Source organism: Littorina saxatilis, linkage group LG2 (assembly GCF_037325665.1).
Source record: "Littorina saxatilis isolate snail1 linkage group LG2, US_GU_Lsax_2.0, whole genome shotgun sequence".
Classification (NCBI taxonomy): Eukaryota; Metazoa; Mollusca; class Gastropoda; order Littorinimorpha; family Littorinidae; genus Littorina; species Littorina saxatilis.
Genome location: NC_090246.1, coordinates 55,064,611 through 55,092,448, shown reverse-complemented (window position 1 = coordinate 55,092,448; position 27,838 = coordinate 55,064,611). Strand labels below are relative to the sequence as shown.

Here is a 27,838-nt window from a genome sequence, read left to right as displayed (position 1 = left end):
AGCGATCAGTGCTGAGTGTCTCTCAAAATCGTAATCACTTTCAGAACATCACAATCCCAATTCACGATGTCTTTGAGTAAAGTGTAAAAAAACCGAAAAAAACCCAACCAAACACACAAAAAACAAAAACAAACAGAAAATCCACATTTGTGGCTTTGGCTGTGTGATAGCCTCTAACTGAAATGACTATTCCAACTTGGACCCAAATTCCAACCTTGCGCACGGCCGATTCTAGAATGGACCAGCAACAAGGGTTTCATTCTAGAATGGCACCCCTGTACTTGCGCAGGGTTAGAATTCCAACCTGGACCCGGTCCATTCTAGAATGAAACCGGATTCTAAGAACGCGCAGAACATATATACTCAGTGTGGGCGATTTGGCCAACCATACACGAACGAACTTTAGGCGGAAGTGAAGAGAAACCGGATTTTCAACGATCCAGCCCGTCAGTGTAGCGCACATCATGGAGTAGAGCAGTTGCCGGAACATACACGGATTGCTTTTTCTATTCCAGTCAGAATGGGTCTTTCCGTGTTGTTATTGCTAGGATTACTACACCTGACGACCAGTCAAACTTGTAGGGATTTTAAAGTGTTCGATGGGAATGAACAGGTGAGGAACACGAGTTGTCAAACTTGATTTTAGTGATCAAACTGTTGCGCTTGCTCCGACTTCGAGGAAAACTCGTGAAGTTTCGAAGAACATGATTGTGGCTGAAGCCACTAAGTTGATCAGAAACAATAACAGTGAGGATTTAAGCAAGACATATCGTGCCATTTGGTCTAACATAATCTGTAGTAGCCTTGTAGTGTCTTCATACTAGAATATAAACTTATTTTTGTTCTGTTTCGTTTTGTTTACTTGTCACTGCCACTGGCAGTGTCAGTCTCGTTTCCACTTGTCGAAAGTAGGCTGATCGCTGCGGCTTTGTAGTTACAGTTTGTAGACTTTAATGTGAATCACTTAGTCAGTAAGTGTGACTTAGATTGTAGTCTTTTGATGAGTTGATACCAAAGCGAAATGTACCAAATCCTGTCACTGTCAGTTGGATTTTTGAGACTGAGAAAAATTATATTTTAATAGGCCTAATTAATATGAATTCCCAAAAATCATTAAATTGATTGAATTTGAAATTGAAAATAAAATGCAGTATTTAGTTTCTCGCAACATAAATAACTTGTGAATTATGTGCATACACTGTTTCTGTCATTTGGCCTAAAAAAAAAATAGGTGTGGTTACGGTAACCCGACCTACCCTATTTTTAGGGGCCGACCCTATAACTTTTTATTACATTTGTCAAAAAAACAAAAACAAAAACAAAAAACGAGTGCAGAAAACGCAATGAAAGCGAAATCGCCCGAGTCGCACACTTATTTCCCTGTCAAGTAGGTTTAATTTGTACACATTAGAAAAAAAAGTTTAAAAAAAAAAGTGATTGCCTACCTTCCTACCCTATTTTTTTGGGCTATGTTACCGTAACCACACCTATTTTTTTTTTGGCCTTACTGTCATGATGAAACGCGGTGAAGGAGAGCTGCAGACATTCCAATAGCAGCCTAAAGGAACTTTATTCTGAATGAATTGTTTTTATAAAAAAAATCTTCTGCCCAAACAACAAGGAAACAAAAAGCCAATCGGAATAAGAAATTGTTGGGAGTCATCTTATTTTAGAATGTTATTGTTAATGAAGTAAGCGTTGAAAATAAGTAAACATTAATAGTATGCGATGTTTTTTCTTGCAAAGTACACAAACATGATAATATATATATATACCAGTATTATAGGGCAAGGTCGTCTAACATTGACCACTTTTTACATTTAGTCAAGTTTTGACTAAATGTTTTAACATCGAGGGGGAATCGAAACGAGGGTCGTGGTGTATGTGCGTGTGTGTGTCTGTGTGTGTGTGTAGAGCGATTCAGACTAAACTTCTGGACCGATCTTTATGAAATTTGACATGAGAGTTTCTGGGTATGAAATACCCGAACGTTTTTTTCATTTTTTTGATGTCTTTGATGACGTCATATCCGGCTTTTCGTGAAAGTTGAGGCGGCACTGTCACGCCCTCATTTTTCAACCAAATTGGTTGAAATTTTGGTCAAGTAATCTTCGATGAAGCCCGGACTTCGGTATTGCATTTCAGCTTGGTGGCTTAAAAATTAATTAATGACTTTGGTCATTAAAAATCTGAAAATTGTAAAAAAAAATAAAAATTTATAAAACGATCCAAATTTACATTCATCTTATTCTCCATCATTTGCTGATTCCAAAAACATATAAATATGTTATATTTGGATTAAAAACAAGCTCTGAAAATTAAATATATATATATAAAAATTATTATCAAAATTAAATTGTCGAAATCAATTTAAAAACACTTTCATCTTATTCCTTGTCGGTTCCTGATTCCAAAAACATATAGATATGATATATATGTTTGGATTAAAAACACGCTCAGAAAGTTAAAACAAAGAGAGGTACAGAAAAGCGTGCTATCCTTCTTAGCGCAACTACTACCCCGCTCTTCTTGTCAATTTCACTGCCTTTGCCATGAGCGGTGGACTGACGATGCTACGAGTATACGGTCTTGCTGAAAAATGGCATTGCGTTCAGTTTCATTCTGTGAGTTCGACAGCTACTTGACTAAATGTTGTATTTTCGTCTTACGCGACTTGTTCTTTCATGCTGATAACTATAGTTTGTTTTCTTGCAAAGAAGTTTCATTGTACCATGGTAGTTGTTGTCAAATTAGAGCGAATTAGGTTTGATAAACATTCAGAAAAAATCAAATACAGAAACAATCACAATTGGTCCATATACCTTATGAGGAGCCTGGGCGCCTAATAAGTAATATATATGGACCCATAAAGAGGTCTTGGAGAATCATTGCAAAAAGACCATTGTACTCTAAGTCTAAAATAACATGACACAACTCATTTTACATGTCAGATTGATTCAAATATATTATATATATATTGCATCAGATTTATTTGTTTTGGTTTGATGAGAAGATTATTTGAAATTGAAGCACAACATAAAACTATAATTATAATTATAAAGAAACATAAAAAGTAGAGAGAAAATATAAATGGAGTAATCAACTTTCAATTTCATGTAAGTCAAGATGACTGTTTGATATCTTTTTTGGAATTCTTGAATTCTACGTTATTTTCAGCAAGCTTATAAATCTTATTCATAATGCTTGACTGAAAGTGAATAACTAGTTTTATTCTTTTCCTCTGTTTGTTAAAGGTGGTCCATATTAATAAGGCCAAAAAAAAAAAATTGTCTGTTTAGGGTAACCCGACCGACCCTATCGATTTGGCGCCGACCCAAAAACTTTTTTTTGATTTCAAAAAAAAAAAAAAAAAAAAAGAGGTAAAAATGCTAAAAAGAGACATTTGGCGTTTCTTTCTCTCCCTTTCTCTCTGTTTTATTTATACGTTAGTTTTGAAACATGTATTCATCAAATATAAGAAGTGAATGTTCAGCCAACATAGCATTTACACAAAAAAAAACCAAAAAAAACAAAAAAACTTTACCTACCTACCGACCCTACTTTTTTTGGTCATGTTACCCTAAACAGACAATTTTTTTTTTTTTGCCTAATTATTAGTAGGGAACACACATATGTATATATATATAAACTTTGAGATCAGATTAAGCTATTCATTATATTTAGTCAAGTTTTGACTAAATATTTTAACATCGAGGGGGAATCGAAACGAGGGTCGTGGTGTATGTGCGTGTGTGTGTGCGTGTGTGTGTCTGTGTGTGTGTGTGTGTGTGTGTGTGTGTAGAGCGATTCAGACTAAACTACTGGACCGATCTTTATGAAATTTGACATGAGAGTTCCTGGGTATGAAATCCCCGAACGTTTTTTTCATTTTTTGAGTCACTTGAGAAAAAGTGACTCTATGTAATCGGTCAGTGTTAGTCTGTCCGGCCGGCCGTCCGTCTGTAGACACCACCTTAACGTTGGACTTTTCTCGGAAACTATCAAAGCGATCGGGCTCATATTTTGTTTAGTCGTGACCTCCAATGACCTCTACACTTTAACGATGGTTTCGTTGACCTTTGACCTTGTTCAAGGTCACAGGTCAGCGTCAAAGGAAAAATTAGACATTTTATATCTTTGACAAACTTTTCTCGGAAACTATCAAAGCGATCGGGCTCATATTTTGTTTAGTCGTGACCTCCAATGACCTCTACACTTTAACGATGGTTTCGTTGACCTTTGACCTTTTTCAAGGTCACAGGTCAGCGTCAAAGGAAAAATTAGACATTTTATATCTTTGACAAAGTTCATCGGATGTGATTGAAACTTTGTAGGATTATTCTTTACATCAAAGTATTTACATCTGTAGCCTTTTACGAACGTTATCAGAAAAACAAGGGAGATAACTAGCCTTTTCTGTTCGGCAACATACAACTTAACGTTGGGCTTTTCTCGGAAACTATAAAAGTGACCGGGCTCAAATTTTATGTGAACGTGACTCATTGTGTTGTGAATAGCAATTTCTTCCTGTCCATCTGATGCCTCATATAATATTCAGAACTGCGAAAGTGACTCGATCGAGCGTTTGCTCTTCTTGTTTGATAAATGTCTTTGATGACGTCATATCCGGCTTTTCGTGAAAGTTGAGGCGGCACTGTCACGCCCTCATTTTTCAACCAAATTGGTTGAAATTTTGGTCAAGTACTCTTCGACAAAGCCCGGGGTTCGGTATTGCATTTCAGCTTGGTGGCTTAAAAATTAATTAATGACTTTGGTCATTAAAAATCGGAAAATTGTAAAAAAAAATAAAAATTTATAAAACGATCCAAATTTACGTTTATCTTATTCTCCATCATTTGCTGATTCAAAAAACATATAAATATGTTATATTCGGATTAAAAACAAGCTCTGAAAATTAAATATATAAAAATTATTATCAAAATTTTTGTTTCGAAATCAATTTAAAAACACTTTCATCTTATTCCTTGTCGGTTCCTGATTCCAAAAATATATAGATATGATATGTTTGGATTAAAAACACGCTCAGAAAGTTAAAACGAAGAGAGGTACAGAAAAGCGTGCTATCCTTCTCAGCGCAACGAATACCCCGCTCTTCTTGTCAATTCCACGTGCACTGCCTTTGCCACGGGCGGTGGAGTGACGATGCTACGAGTATACGGTCTTGCTGCGTTGCGTTGCGTTCAGTTTCATTCTGTGAGTTCGACAGCTACTTGACTAAATATTGTATAATTTTCGCCTTACGCGACTTGTTATATTTAGTCAAGTTTTGACTAAATATTTTAACATCGAGGGGGAATCGAAACGAGGGTATGGTGTATGTGCGTCTGTCTGTGTGTGTGTGTGTGTAGAGCGATTCAGACTAAACTACTGGACCGATCTTTACGAAATTTGACATGAGAGTTCCTGGGTATGAAATGCCCGAACGTTTTTTTCATTTTTTTGATAAATGTCTTTGATGACGTCATATCCGGCTTTTCGTGAAAGTTGAGGCGGCACTGTCACGCCCTCATTTTTCAACCAAATTGGTTGAAATTTTGGTCAAGTAATCTTCGACGAAGCCCGGGGTTCGGTATTGCATTTCAGCTTGGTGGCTTAAAAATTAATTAATGACTTTGGTCATTAAAAATCGGAAAATTGTAAAAAAAAATAAAAATTTATAAAACGATCCAAATTTACGTTTATCTTAATCTCCATCATTTTCTGATTCCAAAAACATATAAATATGTTATATTCGGATTCAAAACAAGCTCTGAAAATTAAATATATAAAAATTATTATCAAAATTAAATTGTCCAAATCAATTTAAAAACACTTTCATCTTATTCCTTGTCGGTTCCTGATTCCAAAAACATATAGATATGATATGTTTGGATTAAAAACACGCTCAGAAAGTTAAAACAAAGAGAGGTACAGAAAAGCGTGCTATCCTTCTTAGCGCAACTACTACCCCGCTCTTCTTGTCAATTTCACTGCCTTTGCCATGAGCGGTGGACTGACGATGCTACGAGTATACGGTCTTGCTGAAAAATGGCAGCTACTTGACTAAATATTGTATTTTCGCCTTACGCGACTTGTTTTTTGTTTGCGCCAGAAAGACTGGGCCAAAACTGCTCAAATGTAATGACAGTATTAGCTGTCATATAAAGCAACTTTTGTGAGTTAACGGTTGTGTGTGGGCCAAAATAAGTAATACTAATAATGCATTAAAAAAAATGTGTTTGTTTGTTTTCAGAAAAATGTTAACTGTACGCTGTTCGGAACTGACTGTGAGTACATGTATTGATCACTTGTGTGTTTTTTCTTCAATGTATGTCTAGTTGCGTGTGTTGATTAGTGTTTGTGAAAAATGTGTGAAGCTTCTAAAAAGTAATATATATATGTATATATTATTATATATATATATATATATGTGACTGGTCCCTGCTATCACAGTATCAGTACTTTTTGTGGTTGTGGGCCAGAAGGTTGGGGTTCAAATTTTATTAGAAACACATGGGTTTTTATTGCTCCATGCAGTCAACTCCTACCCAGAGAGAAAGTTAATTGCTAAACATAGAACTTTCTGATGGGATAAGGCTGGGATCCCATGGCTTTAGTCAGTCAGAATAAGTTATACATTTCCCAACTTTAACTTTTAAGGCCCACAGGTTATATATGCTAACCTCAGACCAACACTGCAGGTGCAGCAGTTCTGGGACAGTGGTTGACAGTGACTGAGTCAGTGAGTGAGCATAGATCAAGAGCTACAGCATCACAAAGTTTCAAACCAAAAGAAAAATCAATGTCAATGACATCATTCTGATGTTAAAATGAAAACAAACATCCTCATCTCATTAATCATCAACTTTGACTTTGAGTATGATCAAGAGGAAAAATTGTTTCAACTCTTGTGGACCAGCACTTATCAGGACGTGTACGTGTAGCGTCATCAAATCTAGGTTTTACGTCACGCGTTTGCGAAGATCTGCAGTCTTGGTGGGAGCAAAACAACGGTATGCATTTGGAACATTGGAGAAAAAAGTGAGTCATGGGTGACGCAATATTTACACTACACGTTCAGGTCTTATCTACACGTACACGTACGTACAGGTCTTTGCAACACGTTCGACCATCTAGAAGTAAGAACACTGTAATGTGTGACACTCCCGGAGAGTGGATGGAGGAAGTGGTGGTCAGGGCTGAGGTGCACAAGAAAATAACCACCCCCAATGGGAGCCAGCCGCGTGTTCATATTTATATGGGTTGAAACTGAGGTCAGTGTGTGTGATTTCAACCTATCCGGCGGCGCGGCTGGCTCGATCCCTTTTGGGTGGTACATGTATTAACTTTCTCGTGCACTTCAGATCTGATCTCCAGAAGCAATGCATACTCAGTCTCCGCAAAGTAACAGTCAATAAAACATAATGATACACTTCAAAAGTTATAACCTTTTTACATTTAGTCAAGTTTTGACTAAAATGTTTTAACATAGAGGGGGAATCGAGACGAGGGTCGTGGTGTCTGTTTGTGTGTGTGTAGAGCGATTCAGACTAAACTACTGGACCGATCTTTATGAAATTTGAAATGAGAGTTCCTGGGAATGATATCCCCGGAGTTTTTTCCATTTTTTCGATAAATACCTTTGATGACGTCATATCCGGCTTTTTGTAAATGTTGAGGCGGCACTGTCACCCTCATTTTTCAATCAAATAGATTGACATTTTGGCAAAGCAATCTTCGACGAATGCCGGACTTTGGTATTGTATTTCAGCTTGGTGGCTTAAACACTAATGAATGAGTTTGGAACTGTATGGAAAGACAATAGAAAAGGCCAGAAATAACACATGCAATGACATGAAAGCTGAATAACTTGGGAAATTGGTTGAATCGTCTCAAACAGATGTCTTTAAAGAATCAAAATAAAGAAAAATCTTTGTCCTAAAAAATGCAAATTTTATCAAAACAAATCACAATAACACTTCTAATTTTCAGATGAAAAAAAAAGGAAGTAAGTTTTTAATTAGTGAAAATAACAGTGTTTCAAACTGCAGGTGAGTGTGTTACAGACAACGAAAAACCAGTGGTTCTTACCTTGGCCGTTATCTTCGATGTCCTCCATGCCACTCTGAGTTCGAGACAGTGAATGCAACTTTGTAGCAGACGATAGAACAGTTGTTTCCACCGGAGGAAGTCAGGAACATGTCGATAAATAACTTTGATTTACGTTGTTACTTTTCGCGGTAACACGATAGTACACAACAACGAACTTAAGACTTATTTTCATTGCTTTGTCTTCTGTGTTTGTGCATATTTTTTTTTTTTAGTAGTAGATTGTCCAAGTTTATCGCTTAGTTCAACGTCTGTCATCATTATTAAAAGCGCGGCAAAAGCCAAAACTGCCTACGTGACTCCTAACACGAAAAGTAACACACTGGCCGTTGGTTCTAAACTTGATCTCAGCCGACTGTTGGGGTGAGGTACTGGTTATCGTGCAGTATGTAAACAATAACTAACACCTTCTCTTTCCATCTCCATCAAGTTCTTATCTAAGCAGTGTGTGTAGGACGCGCAAATACGACGTTTCGACACCAAGTAAAAAAGTGTCCCAACTTCCGGCCCGAAAATCGATGTAAATTCACTGTACTATTGCGCCTTGCTCGAAAACAAAGTCATCAAACCTTTCGGTTTCTACCAGAATAGTAATTTTATTCATATCTGCACCCTGAGTGTCAGTACTTTCAAAGGTAGAATAAACCATAACTGAGCGTGTGGGGCGTTTGAATGGGGTAAGGGTGGAGTTCGACGCCATTTCTGAGCCGTGACCATATATGATTTGTATTCTGTTTCAGATTGTGCAAACGGTCCTGACCATGACAGCTTTCCTGCCAACCTGTCAGCTGAGGCGTCAGTGTCAAAGCCTCGTGATTTTCAAGCAGCACCATATAGAGCAAACTTCCTTAACTTTGAAGCTTCAGGAGTGAAATATGAATGGAAAGTGCCAATTGATAGTGAGTTTCCCCAGCTCATCATTTTAACTTGTCGACATAGCACATTTTGCTTTAAGGCAGCTGATGTTGTTGCACAATATGGTCATGGCTCAGAAAAGGTGTCGAATTTGTGGGACACTTGAGTCACAAATACAAACTCTTGGATTACTTTCCATTTTGGGGTCCAGCAAAACTGTTTATGTGTTTAGTTGTGTCTGGGCAGTAACAATGTATTTTCATCAATTACTGCGGAATGAATTGCATTTAAAATTTTAACTGGAGTGTGTTACATAACACAGTGTCACACATTGTTTTCTAATACACAGTTAACAGTAAACCTATTACACAATAAAAGTTAACTGCATTATTTAGTATCTACCTTGATCTTCATTTGTGAAAAGTGGCATTCCCCGACAGCAATAATATGCATATCTAGGTACCCTAGGAATGTGTGTGTGTTACAGGAACACCAATAAACAAAACAACGATCAAACAAGTACTCAAAGAACTGAAAAGATTACTGTTTCAGCAGTCAATCTATTCTTAGTTCCACACACTTTATACGGACAGTCTGCAAACAAAATCAAATCAGAACAAGATGTGAACATGTATTCAAACAAAAATCAACTTTCTGTGTCTCACAACACAGACATTCAAAACTGCAAAATTCCTATTTATTTTACACACAAAACCTTAGAAATACATGTAATGGGAAGAGAAACAAGTACATAATAGTAAAGAGTTGAAATGCATCAATGATACCGGACCAGTTATTCCCATTATCAGTTATCTGTCAAGCCATTCCTAAAAGTTTCCAATGAATGTGTTACATTTCACCAAAAAAATCAAACTTTAGGACACTGTCAAGATATTCACATGAAAAATGCATGCAAAAGAATGAAAAATGAAAGAGCAAAACCATAACAACCTAACAATGATGTATTATGACTTCTACCATGCTCCAATTCACAATATAGAGAAGATTTTCTCACTTTTGACACTGAGTGTGTTACATTTCACCAAAAAAGTGTTACTTCACATTATTTTGTAGGGTATAAAGCATATATCCATCCACTTGGTAATGAAAACAATACACTGTACAAAAAAACTTGATAAACCCAACAAAAAATCTTCAGGTTGAAGGCGGATTTTGAAGTTATCAAGAAAAATGCTGTTTATTCGCCAATGAGTGTGTTACAAAACACTGTCATAACATGAACAAAACGTTGTCCCTATTCAGTGCATTCAGTTAATTGTGAAATTAATTGTAAGAATGACACCATGGTTGCTACACAACTATTGAAACTATTGTTGACACATTCAGCATGCTGGTACATTCATATCAGCAAAGAAAGTGTCTCTGAGTTTGTTACACAACACCAATTTTTGTCGTTTTCATAGTTGCAGTCTTGTTTGCATGGCTTGCTTTAAGCAAATTTAATTGTAGGCCTCAAATACAACTCCAACACCTATTGGTTGTGTAAAGATATGATTGCTTTATCAAAAAGTAGGTTTACTGAACACAGAAATAAGGAAATATAGCACGTGGCTCAGAAACACAAGTTGGGAAAGTGAACAAACCCTTAATAGCACTGATGACCACACAAGGAAACATGCCATAAAAAAAAGTAGAGTGTCTGTGCTCCTTGAGAAAACCTGACAAGGTACAGTGAAGCACCCTGTAAAGACAACCAAGTCTATATGACACAAAATCAGGTCTTACAAGAGAGGGATAAAAGGGATGGGGGGGGGGGGGGGGGGAGGAGGGGGCAGTGCTGTAAATTTACAGAGTTAATGTAACACACTCACACAAAAAACGAAAAATTGTTGGGGCACTGTTTCAGTTCTGTCCTGGGTAAATGAAGACTTTCTTGTCATAGTAAGTTTGATTTTCGTTGCAATTATATTCTGTTTTGAAAAGAAATATATCTGAGTGTGTTACAAGCACCAACAAAAACTCACCATAACAAAAGTAAAACTTGAATACATCATGAAAAAATGTCAAAGTCAGGTTAATATGCATTTAACAACACACACTTCAGTGATGATTAATTGATATGGTACTCTAGTACACGTTTTTCCTACTTTCAGAACTGAGTGAGTTACTAACACTAACTTTGCAGCTGACATATTGGTGTACTAGATGATTACCCGCTTCGCCGGGTAGCGGCTTCGCCGGCAAGAAGTAGTGCCGAATACCAGGCTGCACCTGGGACCCGGCTCTGCCGGGTGTACGCCGGCTTTGACGGCGCACGAAGGAAAGGAGATAGATGCGCAAAACACTGGAGACCTTCTAAAAATAGTAACGTGCAGTGACCTTCTAAAAATAGTAACGTAGTAACGGGAATATGGATTGACGCCACACGGAGGAAGGGAGATAATCGCGGCTGAAAACACTGGAGAAGATAAGGAAGAGTTACTGGTAGTGGATCCCGACAACAACAAAAAACAAAATCGGTTCAGCGCGCACAGCGCTGCGCGCTTGAGAGCACGTGTTGAAATATCTCATCGATGAGGTTGTGTCCGGGGTGTAGCTGAATACGGTGTCCAAATTTGAAAAAGATCCACCGAGAACTTTGGCCGTGCATCGCGAACAAACAGACAGACAGACAGACAGACACTAGTCGTATATATATATAGAAGTAACACACTTATACACCAACAGCCATTAATTACAAAAATGCTAATAAGAATATTGAAAAGTTTTCACTTCAACATTTATATTTCTCTAGTAAATTGAAGGGGTAATAAAAAAAACATATTGTTTATCCTGAGACAAGGTATTGGGAGTAGGTTACTTAACACAATTGTGCCTGTGATGTTTTAGTGTGTGTAACGCACTCAACACTGTTCCTAAAAAAAAAACTCCAATTCAAAACAATAAACGCAGACATCATTTTCTGTTTACTTGATTCATTCCTTACTTTGTTCCAGCAAGATTTAAATAATTTTCAAGATAACTGTACAAACTATTTGAGTGTGTTACCTCTCACGATGTGCGAGTGGTGTGAGTAACACACACCACATAAAAAACCATATCTTTCTTTTACCTGTCATTCATTTCATTAAAATGGCATGAAAACAAAGCACAAGGTGAACTGTATGGAAAGACAATAGAAAAGGCCAGAAAAAAACACATGCAATGACATGAAAGCTGAATAACTTGGGAAATTGGTTGAATCGTCTCAAACAGATGTCTTTAAAAATCAAAATAAAGAAAAATCTTTGTCCTAAAAAATGCAAATTTTATCAAAACAAATCACAATAACACTTCTAACTTTCAGATGAAAACAAAGGAAGAAAGTTGTTATTTAGTGAAAATAACAGTGTTTCAAACTGCAGGTGAGTGTGTTACAGACAACGAAAACCAGTGGTTCTTAACTTGGCCGTTATCTTCGATGTCCTCCATGCCACACTGAGTTCTGAGTTCGAGACAGTGAATGCAACTTTGTAGCAGACAATAGAACAGTTGTTTCCACCGGAGGAACATGTCGATAAATAACTTTGATTTACGTTGTTACTTTTCGCGGTAACACGATAGTACACAACAACGAACTTAAGACTTATTTTCATTGCTTTGTCTTCTGTGTTTGTGCATATTTTTTTTTTTAGTAGTAGATTGTTCTTTCTTGTCCAAGTTTATCGCTTAGTTCAACGTCTGTCATCATTATTAAAAGCGCGGCAAAAGCCAAAACTGCCTACGTGACTCCTAACACGAAAAGTAACACACTGGCCGTTGGAGTCTATACTTGATCTCAGCCGACTGTTGGGGTGAGGTACAGGTTATCGTGCAGTATGTAAACAATAACCAACACCTTCTCTTTCCATCTCCATCAAGTTTTTATCCAAGCAGTGTGTGTAGGACGCGCAAATACGACGTTTCGACACCAAGTAAAAAAGTGTCCCAACTTCCGGCCCGAAAATCGATGTAAATTCACTGTACGATTGCGCCTTGCTCGAAAACAAAGTCATCAAACCTTTCGGTTTCTACCAGAATAGTAATTTTATTCATATCTGCACCCAGTGTCAGTACTTTCAAAGGTAGAATAAACCATAACTGAGCGTGTGGGGCGTTTGAATGGGGTAAGGGTGGAGTTCGACGCCATTTCTGAGCCCTGACCATATTGAACCAAGGGTGGGGTGAACTTTTTCTTTGACTTTTAGTGTAATTCAGTGTGTGTAATTGGTGAAGTGCTATTCTTTTATGCAAAAATGCTGGTGGTCTATTGCAGAGATTAGCCGTCAACACATCAAAGGATTTTACCTGCGAATGCAGCCTGTGGGAAGTGGCAACGTTATCTGTAGGCTGTTTGACTTAACAGCATTTGACATGTCAAAAAGTACAGTGAGTATCGAAGATGTTTGCATTTTTATAACAGTAAGAATAGCAGCACTTTATTGTCCATCAAAATGATTACATTAAAATGAAAAACTGTCGTAGACGCCAATCTGCCTGTTAACGATTTAAGACGCACATTCAGGGTTTGGTTTACAAATGCAATCTGAAAATGTCCCATTGGAATTCCCCCCAGCGCGTCAAAGGGCGCACTGAGCATACGTACCACTGCGCCACCTTATGCACACTTTACATCACAGTTACATTCAGAATGAGCAAAGGGAAAGCATGCGCCAAGCCGAGTTTGATTACCACGCTGTGATTGGCGTAAGTGCATTAATGTATGCAACCAATCCAGCAAACTATTTTTTTATAGCTTGCATGTTTGTTTTTGCGAACACATCAACCGAACGCAGAAGTCTATTATTCAGTGGTACCTCTCTATAACGACTTTGAAAATGTAACCGAAATTCGGTCGTATTATGGAGGGGTCGTATTATGGAGGATGGTTTTGTTATGTCCGGGTCTGTCAATGATCCGGAATGACATTGGCGTTTTGATTGATTCCGCCCACAAAGTAATGTTATTCTTTCCTTAAACGATTATGGTAACCTGTTTTCTAATTCAATTAATTACCCACACAGTTTTCTTGCTTGTTTAATCAAGCCCCGTAACTACTCGTGGGTTAAGGTTTGAAATAAACAAACTGAGGTCGAACGAAAGCATGCGGTCCCAAAACATGCACATCGATGTCGATACCAGCTACTAATCATAGTCATACGATACCCAGCAACGATTTGGTTGAAAACAAAGAAAAGTGTCCCAAACGCAAGAAACAAAACGAATAAGAACCGTGGCAGTGTGTTGAAACTGATGTAAAATTGTTGCCAAAAGCGTCAGTTTTCACGATGAAACTTGACTCACTCATTCAAATTGGGGACAACTGCACTACGGACTGTCCACAGAGTTGAGTAATTTAGGAGACGTACTCCACTACTCACCTTCAAACTTCACTGACGGGATTCTGAGAAGAATTTATTGATTCAAACGAACACGTGGTTGTATATCGCGTCATTCGGTCACGGATCGGGGAAACAATTCCAGATTTCAAAACCCAAGTTCGTCGGCCGCCATTGTTAGCTAGACCGAAAATGTTACACACGCTTTGCATACGTACATCGCAAAATGACATGACGTCACCACAACTTTCGGTTTTGGTTTGATGATCGGATTGCTTTCATAACGTTTCTGTAACTTTGCGTGTTTAAAAGGTAGGAGTTCCTGCACAGTTCTTTGCAAAATGAAGCAGACATCTGGCGAATGACCTTTATCTATTCAAAACAAAGTAATGACCTGAAATAGAAACGAAAAACCATGGCTTCAGCCGTTAGCGTGCCGAAGTGATGTACACGGACAGGATTTCAGCACGTGTTTGTGTCCGTATCGCTTACTCACTCGACTGGAGATATAAGTCAGAGTAAACCAACCCCGTGATAATTTTGGGAAAAGCCATTATAAGTCCACGTTTGGATGGTCATATGTCGTATTAGAGAGGGGGACTTAATATGGAGGTGACAAATACTAAGACAAAGAAGGAGAAAAAACCCGTCGGAGAAAAGTCGGTCGTTTTATTGAGTGACCCGTAAAAGAGAGGGGTGGTATAGAGAGGTACCACTGTACTAGAAGTACTTTACTACTATTACCAGCAGTCCACATATGCCCTTTGACCTTTCCTTGGGGATATCCCGTACTAGAAATAGAATACGGGATTGTGGGAAAGCTGTTCAAGGGCACTCATGCATTATATTCGATTTTCAATACACGACTCAAAACGTTTAGGATAAATCATAAAGAAAAAAATACGCAAACGTATTACCACCCCGCCACGGAGGCTTACGACCTAAATGTGTGAAAACTAATACTTGAGAACTGCAACCATACCTTCCACGTGCCTGGGTTCGTGATCAAGCATTTGTTGACTAGTCGGTTTCCTCGTTTGTATTTGTGATTTGTATGTTTTCTTGTTCTCATCATTACATATAGTTGCGGTGTTACCTATAGGGCATTACATTTTCACCAAAGCCGAGGTTACTAAAAAAAAAATATAATGGGAAATTCTGGGGAAATCAGTGTCCCGCTGGAAGTACTCAATAATTATGCAACTTTTTGATTATTTGGATTCATTACATCATCCAAAACGTTTGGAATGAAGCAAATGAATAAAATACAAGAATTACAAGTTCAGAAAAAAATAAAAATAAATTTGCCGTCGAAGCAGATCGAAACCGGGACCTCAGAAGAAGAAGCAAAATCAAGTAGCGATAATTTTAAGCGTGACCAACATTATTGCTATGAAGTGCATTGACCAATCGCCGAAAGGCGCTGACGTCAATGCATGAAAGGATTTTCCTACCCAAAATTCTCGATGACCTACTAAGGAGTTAGTTCCGGAGAACGACGATCTATGGACGGTTTATCATATAAAGAGAAGCGAACGGTTAAAAACTGGCGTCGATAGAGCCAAGGAACAGTGATGGGAACTTGTAGTATTTCATCCACTTGTGCCGAACGTCAATCGATTCTTGGAAACTGTCACGCGCTAAGTCAGTGCATTCATTTTGTTGCAGTTTTTTCCAGATCATTAGAAGCTGAACAAATTTGTTCGTCGCTTTCACAGGGCTGCCAACTGCTACGATTTCAGTGTAGTACGCTACGTTTTAAGCGCAATTGCTACGCCAAGCTAAAGATTGCTACGCTTCATAAAAATAAGCACAAACATGCAACTGTTCCCTCCTTTTTGTGAGTCCTGGTACTCATTTCTGCTTCCCACTCCCTGTAGCGGTCACAAAATGGGTCATAACACATTGTCTTAACTGAAAAGAGGCACTGCAGATACTATAATATTAGCATTTTATGTTCCTGCATTCTCATAAAACTTTATTAAAAAAGTTCATTCTTGTGCAAGATTGCATAAATCGGATGTTGGAATTTAATGGTGGAAAATGCTACTCTCTAACACCATTTGCTACGCTGAAAATTCCAAAAAAGTATAAATTGCTACTCTTGAGGCTTCACAAGGGTTGGCAGGTGACTGCTTTCATCACTATCCCCTTCTATAGTAACAGTGTCAGCTGAGGTTGACAGGTGCTTGTCATGCACAAAATATTAACTATACAGTAGATAGAGTCACATCACATAAAATCACAAGTTATTTACAGCCTTGACTCCAAACTCCTACAGTGGTACATGTGATGAAAGGACACCATCCAAAAGTGTCCCTACATTGTAGGTGGCCTGTCATGACAGGAATATTTTGGTAGAGATAATAATTGAAGGTACAACAACAGATGTCCTTTTTAAAGGAGGTCTCCTCTTATCAGAGGGGCCACACATCACAGGTATGACTGTATCACTTGCTTTAACAAAATAAAAATAAACATTATATGGTGTTTTGTTTGTTGTTGTTTTTGTCAGAGAATTAACTTACAGTGGAGTCCAGCTATAACGAACCTGGGTATAACAAAATCCCGCTTTTAACGAACTGCCATTGATTTCCCGGCAGACAGCCTTCTATTTCTTACTTGTTACTTTCCGACTACAACGAACCTTTTGAACTCATTTGCATAACGAACCCCTCTTATAACAAACACGTTTTCATCGCCCCAGAGCCGTTTTGTCTCTAAAAGTCACAAGGCTACAACGAACTAATGTCAATAATTGTCTCCAAAGACAAAAATACACAAACACAAGTGCACATCGCGTGATGAGCGAACTCTGAACAAACCGCGGGAGGTGCACGGAACAGCCACAGCCACTGTGTTTTCACTATTCCAATCAGCTGCTAAGCTATGACTGCTCAGTACACACCAGTACACATCGGGCACAAACACGTTTTCATCGCCCCAGAGCCGCTTTGTCTCTAAAAGTCACAAGGCTACAACGATCTGCCTGTGCGGCGAGATCACAGGGCAGCTGGGTGGCCTTGTTTATAGACACTCAGCGACCTTCTTCCCAGGGGTCATTGACCTAGTTTTAGCTATGAGAGGTGGTTCTCCTTTCATATATGGCTGGGGGAAGGGAGAGAGAGAGAGGGGGATTGCTGGCTAAACTCAGTGGGGTGTCTGGTGTCACTGTCAGCAGGAAGATCATTGGAGAGAAATAGAGAGGTGCACTCTTCCACACAGTTTCCAAGCATAAGTTGTCACGGCTTTAGGGTAGGCAGCGAGGGAGAGTGAGAGCGGTGTTGTGTTTAGTGTATTTCCGACTGAAGAGTGAAAAGTCACTGCCACAAGATCGGCATGCAGTCAATAAAGCCAGACAAAAAGAAAATAAATAACTTGATTATGACATGCAGCTCTATGCTTTATTCAAACTGGTTTTCAAGGTTATTCTCGCAAAGCATCTGCACATGTGCCTCTGTGCTGTGTTTGTGTGGCTGCTTTCGTATGTCAGTGCATGGTGAGTGCAGTCACTGCCTTGAGGATTTATTTTATCTCTTCTTTTCAACACCATTCATACAAATCATTTTTTACAGAGCGTTTAAAGAAATATTAGGAGTTTGTTGTTATTGTTTAGTAGCCACAAGAAGTGGTTAGCATAGACTCAATCCTGTTGTTTGTGTGTCTCTGTGTGAGTGTATGGGGGAGGGGGTGGTGTGGTCACCCCTCTCGTGAGGTTGAAAACTCTACAGCGAATTACTGATATAACGAACTAAAATGCATCTCCCTTGAGATTCGTTGTACCCGGACTCCACTGTACACCACAGGAACAGTTTAGTCACAGATAATGATAGTTGAAGGATGGTCATTATTGCACTTTTTCATGATTTTCCCAATAATGGTTGATTGTCTGTTTGCAGAGCCTGAGGTTTGTTTACTCTATCTTTCCTTTACAAACTGCGGAAACCTACATGGTCGACCTCCTCAGTCTTCCGCCTCCCACAGCTGAGGAGTATGAAGAAGGACTGTATGAAAGATACGTCGTCTCCATTCTGGCGCTTCGAGGTATGCCCATGCATATTATTTTCCTGTGTGTGTCTTGTTGATTTTTGTCTACTAAGAATGAAGATTTTCATTTATTTTTATTTTATTTATTTAAATCTAGGTGGGTTTTTTTTTAATACAATGAAAGTGACATTGTTTCGTCAGGTGATCGAGGTAAAAGATGTTAATAGTATTTGTGAAGGTTGCCATGCAAACTCCAGATGCAAGCCAGTTACAACAACAAAAAATCACATAAAAGAGGACCTTTATAATTAAGGGCAGACCGGGTAGGCAAAATGAGTTATTTTTGGTCTCATACACCTTTTTGGGGTTGTTGCATTTTTCACACCTTTGAACATCCTGGAATGCATTCAATAATCTGCTTTTGTCATTTTAGACATGTATTCATGTAAATAAAACCATTTTCAAACCGATGATTTGTTGTTTTTGTCTGTGTTTTATCAAAAAAATCGAAAAAATGGTCAACTTTGGATACTCCGTGCTGGTAAATGTGCGCACATGACATGACCCTTCGCTGTTCAAACTGTGTGGAAATTTCCGTTCTTCAAGATGACGTCATCACCGTTGGGGAATTTCCGTTGACATAGGCACAAAGAGAGAGAATCCGTTCCAACCGAAACCCCGGAATTAATATATGCAAATATATGTAGGTCAAAGGCATTTGGCGCAAGCGCAGTAGACAACTTATCAGTCCCCCGGTGTCAACAAATCCATGACGTTTTCACCGATTCAGCAGCATTTTTCAAAGTTTTGAGCTGCGGAGAACAACCCTAACATTGGAAATGTTCGGCATAGTGGCAAGAAATATCAGAGAAAGATGAACCAGCAGCAGCGAACAGTAGAAGGAAGTAACAACACTCCGAAATGAACCAACATGATCGTATTTAAGCAGACGACATTCTAAGATTCTTGACTCGACGAGGTGGGTTTTGCTTCTTTCTCTTTTCGATCTTGTTTGTTTGACAACGTGATTTATTGCACATCGTTATGTTGTTGTTGTTGTAAGAATGTGTTAGGGTTTGCAGGTAAATGATAAACAGTTTGTGTCTGAAGTATTTTGCGGGTTTCTTGATCCAATTTACTGACCATGCCGCCGCCGCATCCCCCCCCCCCCCCCCCCCCACCCCCCCCCTCCCTCCCTCGATCATCTCTGTGATATCGTCTTCACAACCCCTATTTTATTGTTCTTCGCTGGCCAGTCCTTGAGAGCTTACTATGGTGTAACATGTCATCAGTATTCTTTGTCTGGGGTCAAACTGAGAAGCAGCATCTGAGCGATGTACGACTGACACAGTTTCTGTTTCTGGTCATTGACCGTAGGAAAATAAGTACCCTACTAGAGAGCGTTCTCTAATTCTAAAGGATTGGTTTACACCAGCATGGCTGACCAACCTATCATTGACAGCAATATTGTTGTCAAATCTTTTCCATTAACTAAGGAATAAAAAAAATAGATCCAATTTACTTCACCAAAGAAAAAAAAAGAGTTAAACTAAAGGACTGGGGATGCAACTCATGAATCAAAAGCATAAAGATCACCTGCAAACAGTGCTAGGTTTAGGAAATCTGAAAATGTATACACACACACAGAACACACACACAAAACAGACAACAGACAAGAAACAAGCAAATACATAGCAAGTGTGATGAAATAAATTAATTTTAAAAGAAAAATATGAAAAGAAAGAAAGAAAGAAAGAAAATAATTCAGCTAGTTTCAGTATTAGTTCCTGTGTGTATGTGATTGTGTGGTTACTCAAATCCCATAGTAAACTTGACATGTACATTTTGTGATAGGGGCCAATTAATGAATGTCTTTTGTGTGTGTGTGTGTGTGTGTGTGTTCGTCAACCGACATGTGGGTACGAGCCGCTGAGGTGGTTGTAAGAAAACCCGCCTGGTTCAGTGGTTGGGGGCTGATTGGGATTTCTGATTTACCAGCCTAGCCAAAAAGTTGAGGTACACCCCATGTAACATGGTCATTTGCAAAATAAAGTACAAGCACTTGTTGACGTTTATATTGAGTCTTAAAATTTGCAGCTTATTACAAACAAAAACCATGGACAGTTGTATCAAATATTAAATCAGTGTTTGTGTATTTATTAGGTTGGAGCAAGGGGAGAGCCAGTCCTCCTGTGGTGGCAGCGAGGAGAAAGATTGACCTGATGGAAAAGTTTGCTAAACCGGAACTACCCTCTTCCACAGCAGAAACATCAGCTTTGCCATCTTCTGACCAACCATAAGAAGATACAGATACTTTGCCATCTTCTGACCCATCACAAGCAGATATGGATACTGGTACTGTGCAACGTCACTCCGCTGACATGTGTTGGGCTTATGTCAACATTGATCAGCTCAATCTATTGCTGAAAGGTTTATATCCTGTACTGAATGCTTGTCTGATAGCAGTCTGATTATGAAAGAAGGTGATGCATCAGCCCAAGGATTTGCACAGGCCCTGCATCTGGAGTGCATATGAGTGTCCATTCAAGTCTGCAGTTGTTTACTCTTCTCCCGGTGTTTGCAACGCTTCGGGTGGTAAAGTTGCATTTTAAATAATCCGCGTATGACCATGTTGGTACATGGAAAGGGACATTCAGCTTTACAGAAATTTGCTGCAGTGTTAGGATTGAGCACAGAAATACTGTAATTAAAATGTTGCAACTTTTGAATGGCTTGATAGCTTAATTGTTCCATTTGTGTATATATAATTATGTAATGTTGTTGATGATTTGTGAAGCATCATTTCTATGCAATGGAATAAGAAATCAGTGCATCCGTTGGGTTTTTATGAGTCTGACAGTTTGGTTCTGATCAATATTTTCATATCAGCACAAACACAGATAATTGACTTTTTTAATGTTTTCATATGATTTTTTTTTAAATCAAAAAAATCTGATAATTTGATTATCAAATCATTTTCCCTTCATAGTTAAAGTGTTATTCTGGTTAAAAAAAACACCCCATTAATTCAAGCTCTACTGTGGTACTAGTTTACCGGGGTACTAGTGAGACTCTTTTACATGCTGTTTTCTCTACATGTAATTTGAGACAAAATGTGGTAATTAAAATGTTGTAACTATTGAATGGCAAGATGGATTTGTTCCAATTTTGTATATGTTGTTTATGATTTGTGAAGCACCATTTCTGTGCATGGAATAAGAATACAGTGGATTCCTTGTGTTTTTATGAGTCCGACAGTTTCGTTTTGATTCATATCTGCACTAACATAGATGAGTTTTCAAATGATTTTTTAAAAAAAGTCTGGATAATTTGATCGTCAAATCATTTCCCCATCATAGTAAAGTGGTTATTCTTATAAAAACATATCAATTCAGGTTGCACTGTGCTACTAGTTTGAGGTACTGGTTGGAATCTTTCAAATGCTGTTTTCTCTGAATGTAATTTTCAGACAAACATCTGTAATTAAAATGTTGCAACTTTTGAATGGCTTGATGGATTTGTTTCATTTTTATATTTAGTCAAGTTTTGACTAAATATTTTAACATCGAGGGGGAATCGAAACGAGGGTCGTGGTGTATGTGCGTGTGTGCGTGTGTGTGTGCGTGTGTGTGTGTGTCTGTGTGTGTGTGTGTGTAGAGCGATTCAGACTAAACTACTGGACCGATCTTTATGAAATTTGACATGAGAGTTCCTGGGTATGAAATCCCCGAACGTTTTTTTCATTTTTTTGATAAATGTCTTTGATGACGTCATATCCGGCTTTTCGTGAAAGTTGAGGCGGCACTGTCACGCCCTCATTTTTCAACCAAATTGGTTGAAATTTTGGTCAAGTACTCTTCGACGAAGCCCGGGGTTCGGTATTGCATTTCAGCTTGGTGGCTTAAAAATTAATTAATGACTTTGGTCATTAAAAATCGGAAAATTGTAAAAAAAAATAAAAATTTATAAAACGATCCAAATTTACGTTTACCGTATTCTCCACCATTTGCTGATTCCAAAAACATATAAATATGTTATATTCGGATTAAAAACAAGCTCTGAAAATTAAATATATAAAAATTATTATCAAAATTTTTTTTTCGAAATCAATTTAAAAACACTTTCATCTTATTCCTTGTCGGTTCCTGATTCCAAAAATATATAGATATGATATGTTTGGATTAAAAACACGCTCAGAAAGTTAAAACGAAGAGAGGTACAGAAAAGCGTGCTATGCAGCATAGCGTAACCACTACCCCGCTCTTCTTGTCAATTTCACTGCCAATGCCGTGAGCGGTGGACCACGAGTATACGGTCTTGCTGCGTTGCATTGCGTTCAGTTTCATTCTGTGAGTTCGACAGCTACTTGACTAAATATTGTATTTTCGCCTTACGCGACTTGTTGTTTATGTTGTTTATGATTTGTAAAGCGTCAGTTTTGTGTATGGAATAAGAGTTAAGTGCATTGGTTGGGTTTTTATGAGTCTGACAGTTTGGTTCTGATTCATGTTTTCATATCGGTACAAACAAAGATGGCTGTTTTCATATGATGTATATAAAAAAAATCCTGATAATTTGATTGTCAAATCCTTTTCCCTACATAGTAAAGTGGTCATTCTGATAAAAACATATGAATTCAGGGTGCACTGTGCTACTGGTTTTTTTATGTACTGGTTCAAATCTTTAAAATGCTGTTTTCTCTGAATGTAATTTTCAGACAAAACGCTACAATTAAAATGTTGCAACTTTTGAAAGGCTTGATGGATTTGTTCAGTTTTTGTATATGTTGTTTATGAGTTGTACAGCATCAGTTCTGTGTATGGAATAAGAGTTCAGTGCATTGGTTGGGTTTTTATGAGTCTGACAGTTAGGATTTCATGTATTTTTCTTTTCAGAACTGAACCGGTAACTGAAAATGCTAAATTAAAATAATATATTGCTTAGAAATGCTTTTCGATACACAGAATTATTAAACACACACATATTGCTGCAAAGAAGAAAAATTGGATCAAAACATGCACTGGTTCACAAACTGCAACATTTTAAAAAAAAGCACATTTTATAACGTTTTTCTCACATTTTGGTGAATAAAACCCCCAAAAATTGCTTTTCACTCAAAATTTAAAATGGTTTCCCTTAATTAGGTTATTCTGCTTGCAAAAATCAAACAAGCAGCAAGCTGTTTCCAAAATAAAAAAAAAAAGTGCTTGCCTACCCTGTCCCCCCTTAAAGCGATGTAATAAAGTGTTTGCTGAGCTGTTTCTAGAGCTCTAGAAGATTTGTAGCTCCTGTGTGTTAATTACATTAATGTTCTACAGTCAATCATTTAGAGCTTGATTTGTGTTTGGACTGTTTATGTTGAAAAAGTATACTATGAACATTAAAAACAAAAATACAGTCATAAAATTGAAATTTTGTTTTGGAAACACTGCGTACAATTTGAAGTGAAGTGTTGTACTAGGTAATACTTGCTTCTGTGAATATGTATTCTTTCATTCTTGTCAAAGTGGATTCATGGACAGATTTGTCAACAATAACAACACCGTTTAAAAAGTCAAAATAAAGAAATGAAAATGAAAATTTTAACAACGAAATAGATCTGGAAAGAATTGTAAATGTTTGTGTGTATGTATGTGTATGCATTGTATGTGTATGTGTGTTTATCTTTTTCCTTTGCTTACTATGAATTTTTTCTTGAACCAGATGTTAATGAGATTCCAGTTGTTTATTCGGCGGACTGGACAACTTGGATCATAGCACAGCCACATTCAGCAGAGTCTACGGTTGAAGTCAAGTTTGGATTTCCAGAGAAACTATCTTGGGCAGACAATGCAAGTTTCACCGAGTACCTCATCCAGCTGGTGGATGATCAGAACCGAGTTTCGGATAAGACCACTTACATCAGACCAGTAAGTACATGTAGCTATTTTACAAATTTCTTAATGATATTGTAAGACCACACATACCAACATTATTTTTTAACATTACCATAAAAGTTTAACACTATAAGCATAAAGGAGTTAAGTTATTTGGGGTGATTTTATTAATATTTGTTTCTCCATGTCAGATATTATTTTACATCACAACAGATCCGTCCAGGCTTTTATATGGCAGGCATGGGAATTGTCCGCCGAAAGGCAAATTTCCGCCGATTGTTTTTTTTGTTCCGCCGAAAAAATAAACGGGGGAGGAAAACTGAATTTAATGGCAAACTTGGAGCTCAGATGACAGCAAATTGCACAATTTGGGTTCTTTGGAGAATTTTTTGCCCGGACCCCCTAGTAAGGCTAGGCGCTTCGTGCCGTCGACTTTAATATTACTTACAAAATTTCAGCCTTTTTTTACTTTTTTCAATTCCCATGCCTGATATGGGTTAAGAGCGTTCTTACACTTAAACTCGTACCAAATATCAGCAGCCTACCTGCTTCCTGTACAGAGTGGGAATTTTGTTATGAACGAATTTTTTTTTGATTAACAGGTACATTAGTAGTCACAAAATCAATTCAGAACAAAATTCCCACTCTACACAGAGAGCAGCCAGGCTGTAAATCTTGTCAAATTGGAAGGATTCTTCGACCATGTGTAAGTCGATACAGATCTGTGGTAGTGAACAGCATAGCGTGCACTAGAACAAGAAGGATGGTACCTCTATGTCTAATAGAGCAGAAAGTATCATCAGCCTAAGTTTATCAGAGTTAACTATTGAAATGGTTCGCAAGTCTAGGGCAAAAGGCAAGCTGCCCTCGGAAGAAAACAGAAGGAGGCATACATCACATGTGATTTGCCATAACAGGCTTGACAACTAGTAGTCCTCACTCTCAGAACTAAGACAATTTGTATGCTACAGAACCCAGGACATGCATCGAACAAGTGAATTATAGTTTTTGTGCATCTGTTTCATTAGAACACAGTGTAATTTGCCTCTAAAATGTTTGCTTGAAATGTTCCATAAAATAATGAAAGAAGGAATCACATGTTGTGGGGCTGAAGAAGCTCACTCGACACTGACTGAAACAGCCGGCATGTAAACTTATGCAAACGGAAACACAATTGATACAATGTTTTCTCTGTTAAAAGACCTTCTAAAATCTGACAAAATTTGGTCTTTGAAAAAGAGAGCGGGGAGAATTGTAGAATAGAGGTTTGTTTGTTTGTTTATTGTTATTTTTTTTAATCATTTACACAGGGGGGCATGCGAGGTAGAGCTTTAGTTTAAGGTAACAGGCATGGGAATTGTCCGCCGAAAGGCAAATTTCAGCCGAAATTGTTATTTTGTTCCGCCGAAAAAGCAAAAGTGTCTGTTGAAAAAATAAATGGGGGAAGCAAAACTGGTTCTAAAAACTGAATTTAGTGGTGCAAACTTGGAGCTCAGATGACACCATATTGCACCATTTAGGGGTTTTTTTGACCAAAATTCGGGGGGGGGGGGGGGGGGGCATGCCCCCGGACCCCCCCTAGTAGGGTTAGGTGCTTCTCATTGTCGACTTTGCTATAACTTACAAAATTTCAGCCTTTTTTACTTTTTTTAATTCCCATGTCTGGGTAAACTTACAGGGTTTTTGGAGAAGTATAAGAAAACTGAGTTGGATGACAGAGGAAGTCTCCCAATGGATGGTCTTAAAAACAGTGATTTTAGTGTTAACGCATCTGATGGCTTATTTCAAGGTAGACTACTCAAAGCAGGAGTTAGTCAACACCTATTGTTTAGGTATTGATTCTGGTGACGCAGTAGCCAACATGCTAAGCTGTGTGGATTTTCTTGTTCTGATTTCTTGTCTCATGTTATTGTTGTGATGATTGCTCAGTAATTCAGTTTTCTTTTCTTCTCACTTCAGTATAATTCTGGAAGCGTTGCTGTTGCTGTGCATAATTTTACTGGTGTATCAAGTGGAAGGTACAGGGTGCAGGTAAGTAATTGTGTGATTTTTGGGGAAAGGGATACTGTGATAGAGTGATCACATATATATACTATGATCATGTGCATTCATTTGCAGCAGGTTTAGTTCAGCAAACAAAAAACAACTTCATTAGTAATTTGAAAAGAATGAGATTTAGGCGTTAATTAATTGAAGTGGGGGGTTAGTGGTATTCTTTTTGGTTTGTTTTATTACTGCTTTACTTTTCAAACCGTAATAGAAGTTATCTTATTCCAATTTACCCCCACCACCACCAACAATAAATAAAACAAATAAATGAATAAGCAAAATGGGTTAAAGGGCATTGAAAATGTGTTGTGCACCTATTTCAGTTATTTGTTTCTTTCATGCAGGTTCAGCCAAAAGATACCTTGAAAGAAGATCGTGATAGATGCCAGTGCTGGAAAAAAGGTTCTTTGGGAATCAGAGACTGTCAACCATGCAAGACAACTGAAACTAAAACATTTAATTTTACAAGTGAGTAACAATTTATGCACTTTATGATACTGTGAATTGATATTCTGGCTTGCGGAAGTTACCACCAATATTCTGGATTGCGGAATTTAACCACCAGAGTCTTTGACGTTGGTGTATGACTTGAATGTTACAGCTTATCATACAACTCTTACAAGGAGTAATGAATATATGTCAACTTTGTTTACAAGCTTGTCATACTGTAAAAGTGATTCGGTTAGGATGTTGTAAGCTAGGTCATATGGCACTCTTGGATTGGCCACAATATTTTGGTCAGAGCTTAGCTGGATTTCTTGTGTTCTCGCGAGTAACAGTAAAACCACATTTGAACCATAGAAGATGTTATATTATTTATTGCTTGTTCATGACCTCTTGAGGTGTAAATTGTATATATTTAGTGTACTTTAACACCGCTTCTTGTTCTAAACTGTGTACAAACCTCTTTGTACACCTGTCCATATTCTCATAAGTCTGAATTAAAAAGTGTTTATTGAATGCAAAACCACACAAAAGCACAGACAATTCCTGCAAACAGAGACACAGTAAAAAAAAGCTGGGGGGGGGGGGAGGGAGGGAGGGAGGTAAGGCAGAAACAATACAATTAATATAATACAGTACAACCCTTTGTTTCTGATTTGTGGGTGCAAACAAACAAATGTCAATTGTTTATGACTCTTACAGTTGCACTCTATAGCTGTCATTTGGATGCTCCAAGTCAAACACAGTGCAACAATGCAACAAATGATTAAAACAAACTGTTGTATGACTTTCTGAGAGGACTGTCCTTTGTTTTGCAGGTACATGGCGCTCAACTTCCACAGCATCAACAACTTCCACCACTGTAAATGAGAAGCCAACTTCTGCTGCAAGCATGGGTACGCCAGAGTCTTTAGGTCGACCTGACGCCAGTGTGATCGTACTGGCAGTGATCATACCTGTGGTGCTGGTGGCTTTGCTCATTGCGGGTATCTGCTGCTGGAAGCAGCGTAAGGCTGGTGGAAAAGCAGGTAAAGGTTTACCTTGTTCACTCAAACATTGACTTTTGTAATTAAAATTTCATATAACTAGAGAGGCGATGCATTTGGGTGCCCAGTGCCATTCCCAAACTTTTTGTATCCGTCAAGTTAAGATATACTTTGTTCACTGAACTATCTGAATACAGCTACATACATTTCAACC

The 27,838-nt window shown here is 38.1% G+C and overlaps 2 protein-coding genes across 2 annotated transcripts in view; both read left to right on the top strand.

Moving 5' to 3' along the window:
• Nucleotides 1–407: 407 nt before the first annotated feature.
• LOC138959290 (uncharacterized) lies at nt 408–18,740 on the top strand. Its single transcript, XM_070330699.1, has 5 exons — nt 408–613; nt 6,254–6,287; nt 8,850–9,008; nt 13,220–13,332; nt 18,182–18,740. Exons 1-5 carry the CDS (start codon nt 521–523, stop codon nt 18,365–18,367), a joined length of 585 nt encoding a protein of 194 aa, XP_070186800.1. The 5' UTR covers nt 408–520; the 3' UTR covers nt 18,368–18,740.
• A 147-nt stretch (nt 18,741–18,887) lies between these two features.
• Nucleotides 18,888–27,838, top strand: part of LOC138959289 (uncharacterized) — a 56,252-nt gene continuing 47,301 nt past the window's right edge. Inside the window, exons 1-5 of the mRNA XM_070330698.1 lie at nt 18,888–19,248; nt 20,433–24,178; nt 26,105–26,176; nt 26,539–26,662; nt 27,457–27,666. Of these exons, the coding sequence (XP_070186799.1) occupies nt 23,885–24,178; nt 26,105–26,176; nt 26,539–26,662; nt 27,457–27,666 (700 nt within the window). The 5' untranslated portion in view covers nt 18,888–19,248; nt 20,433–23,884. The remainder of the gene's footprint in view (nt 19,249–20,432; nt 24,179–26,104; nt 26,177–26,538; nt 26,663–27,456; nt 27,667–27,838) is intronic.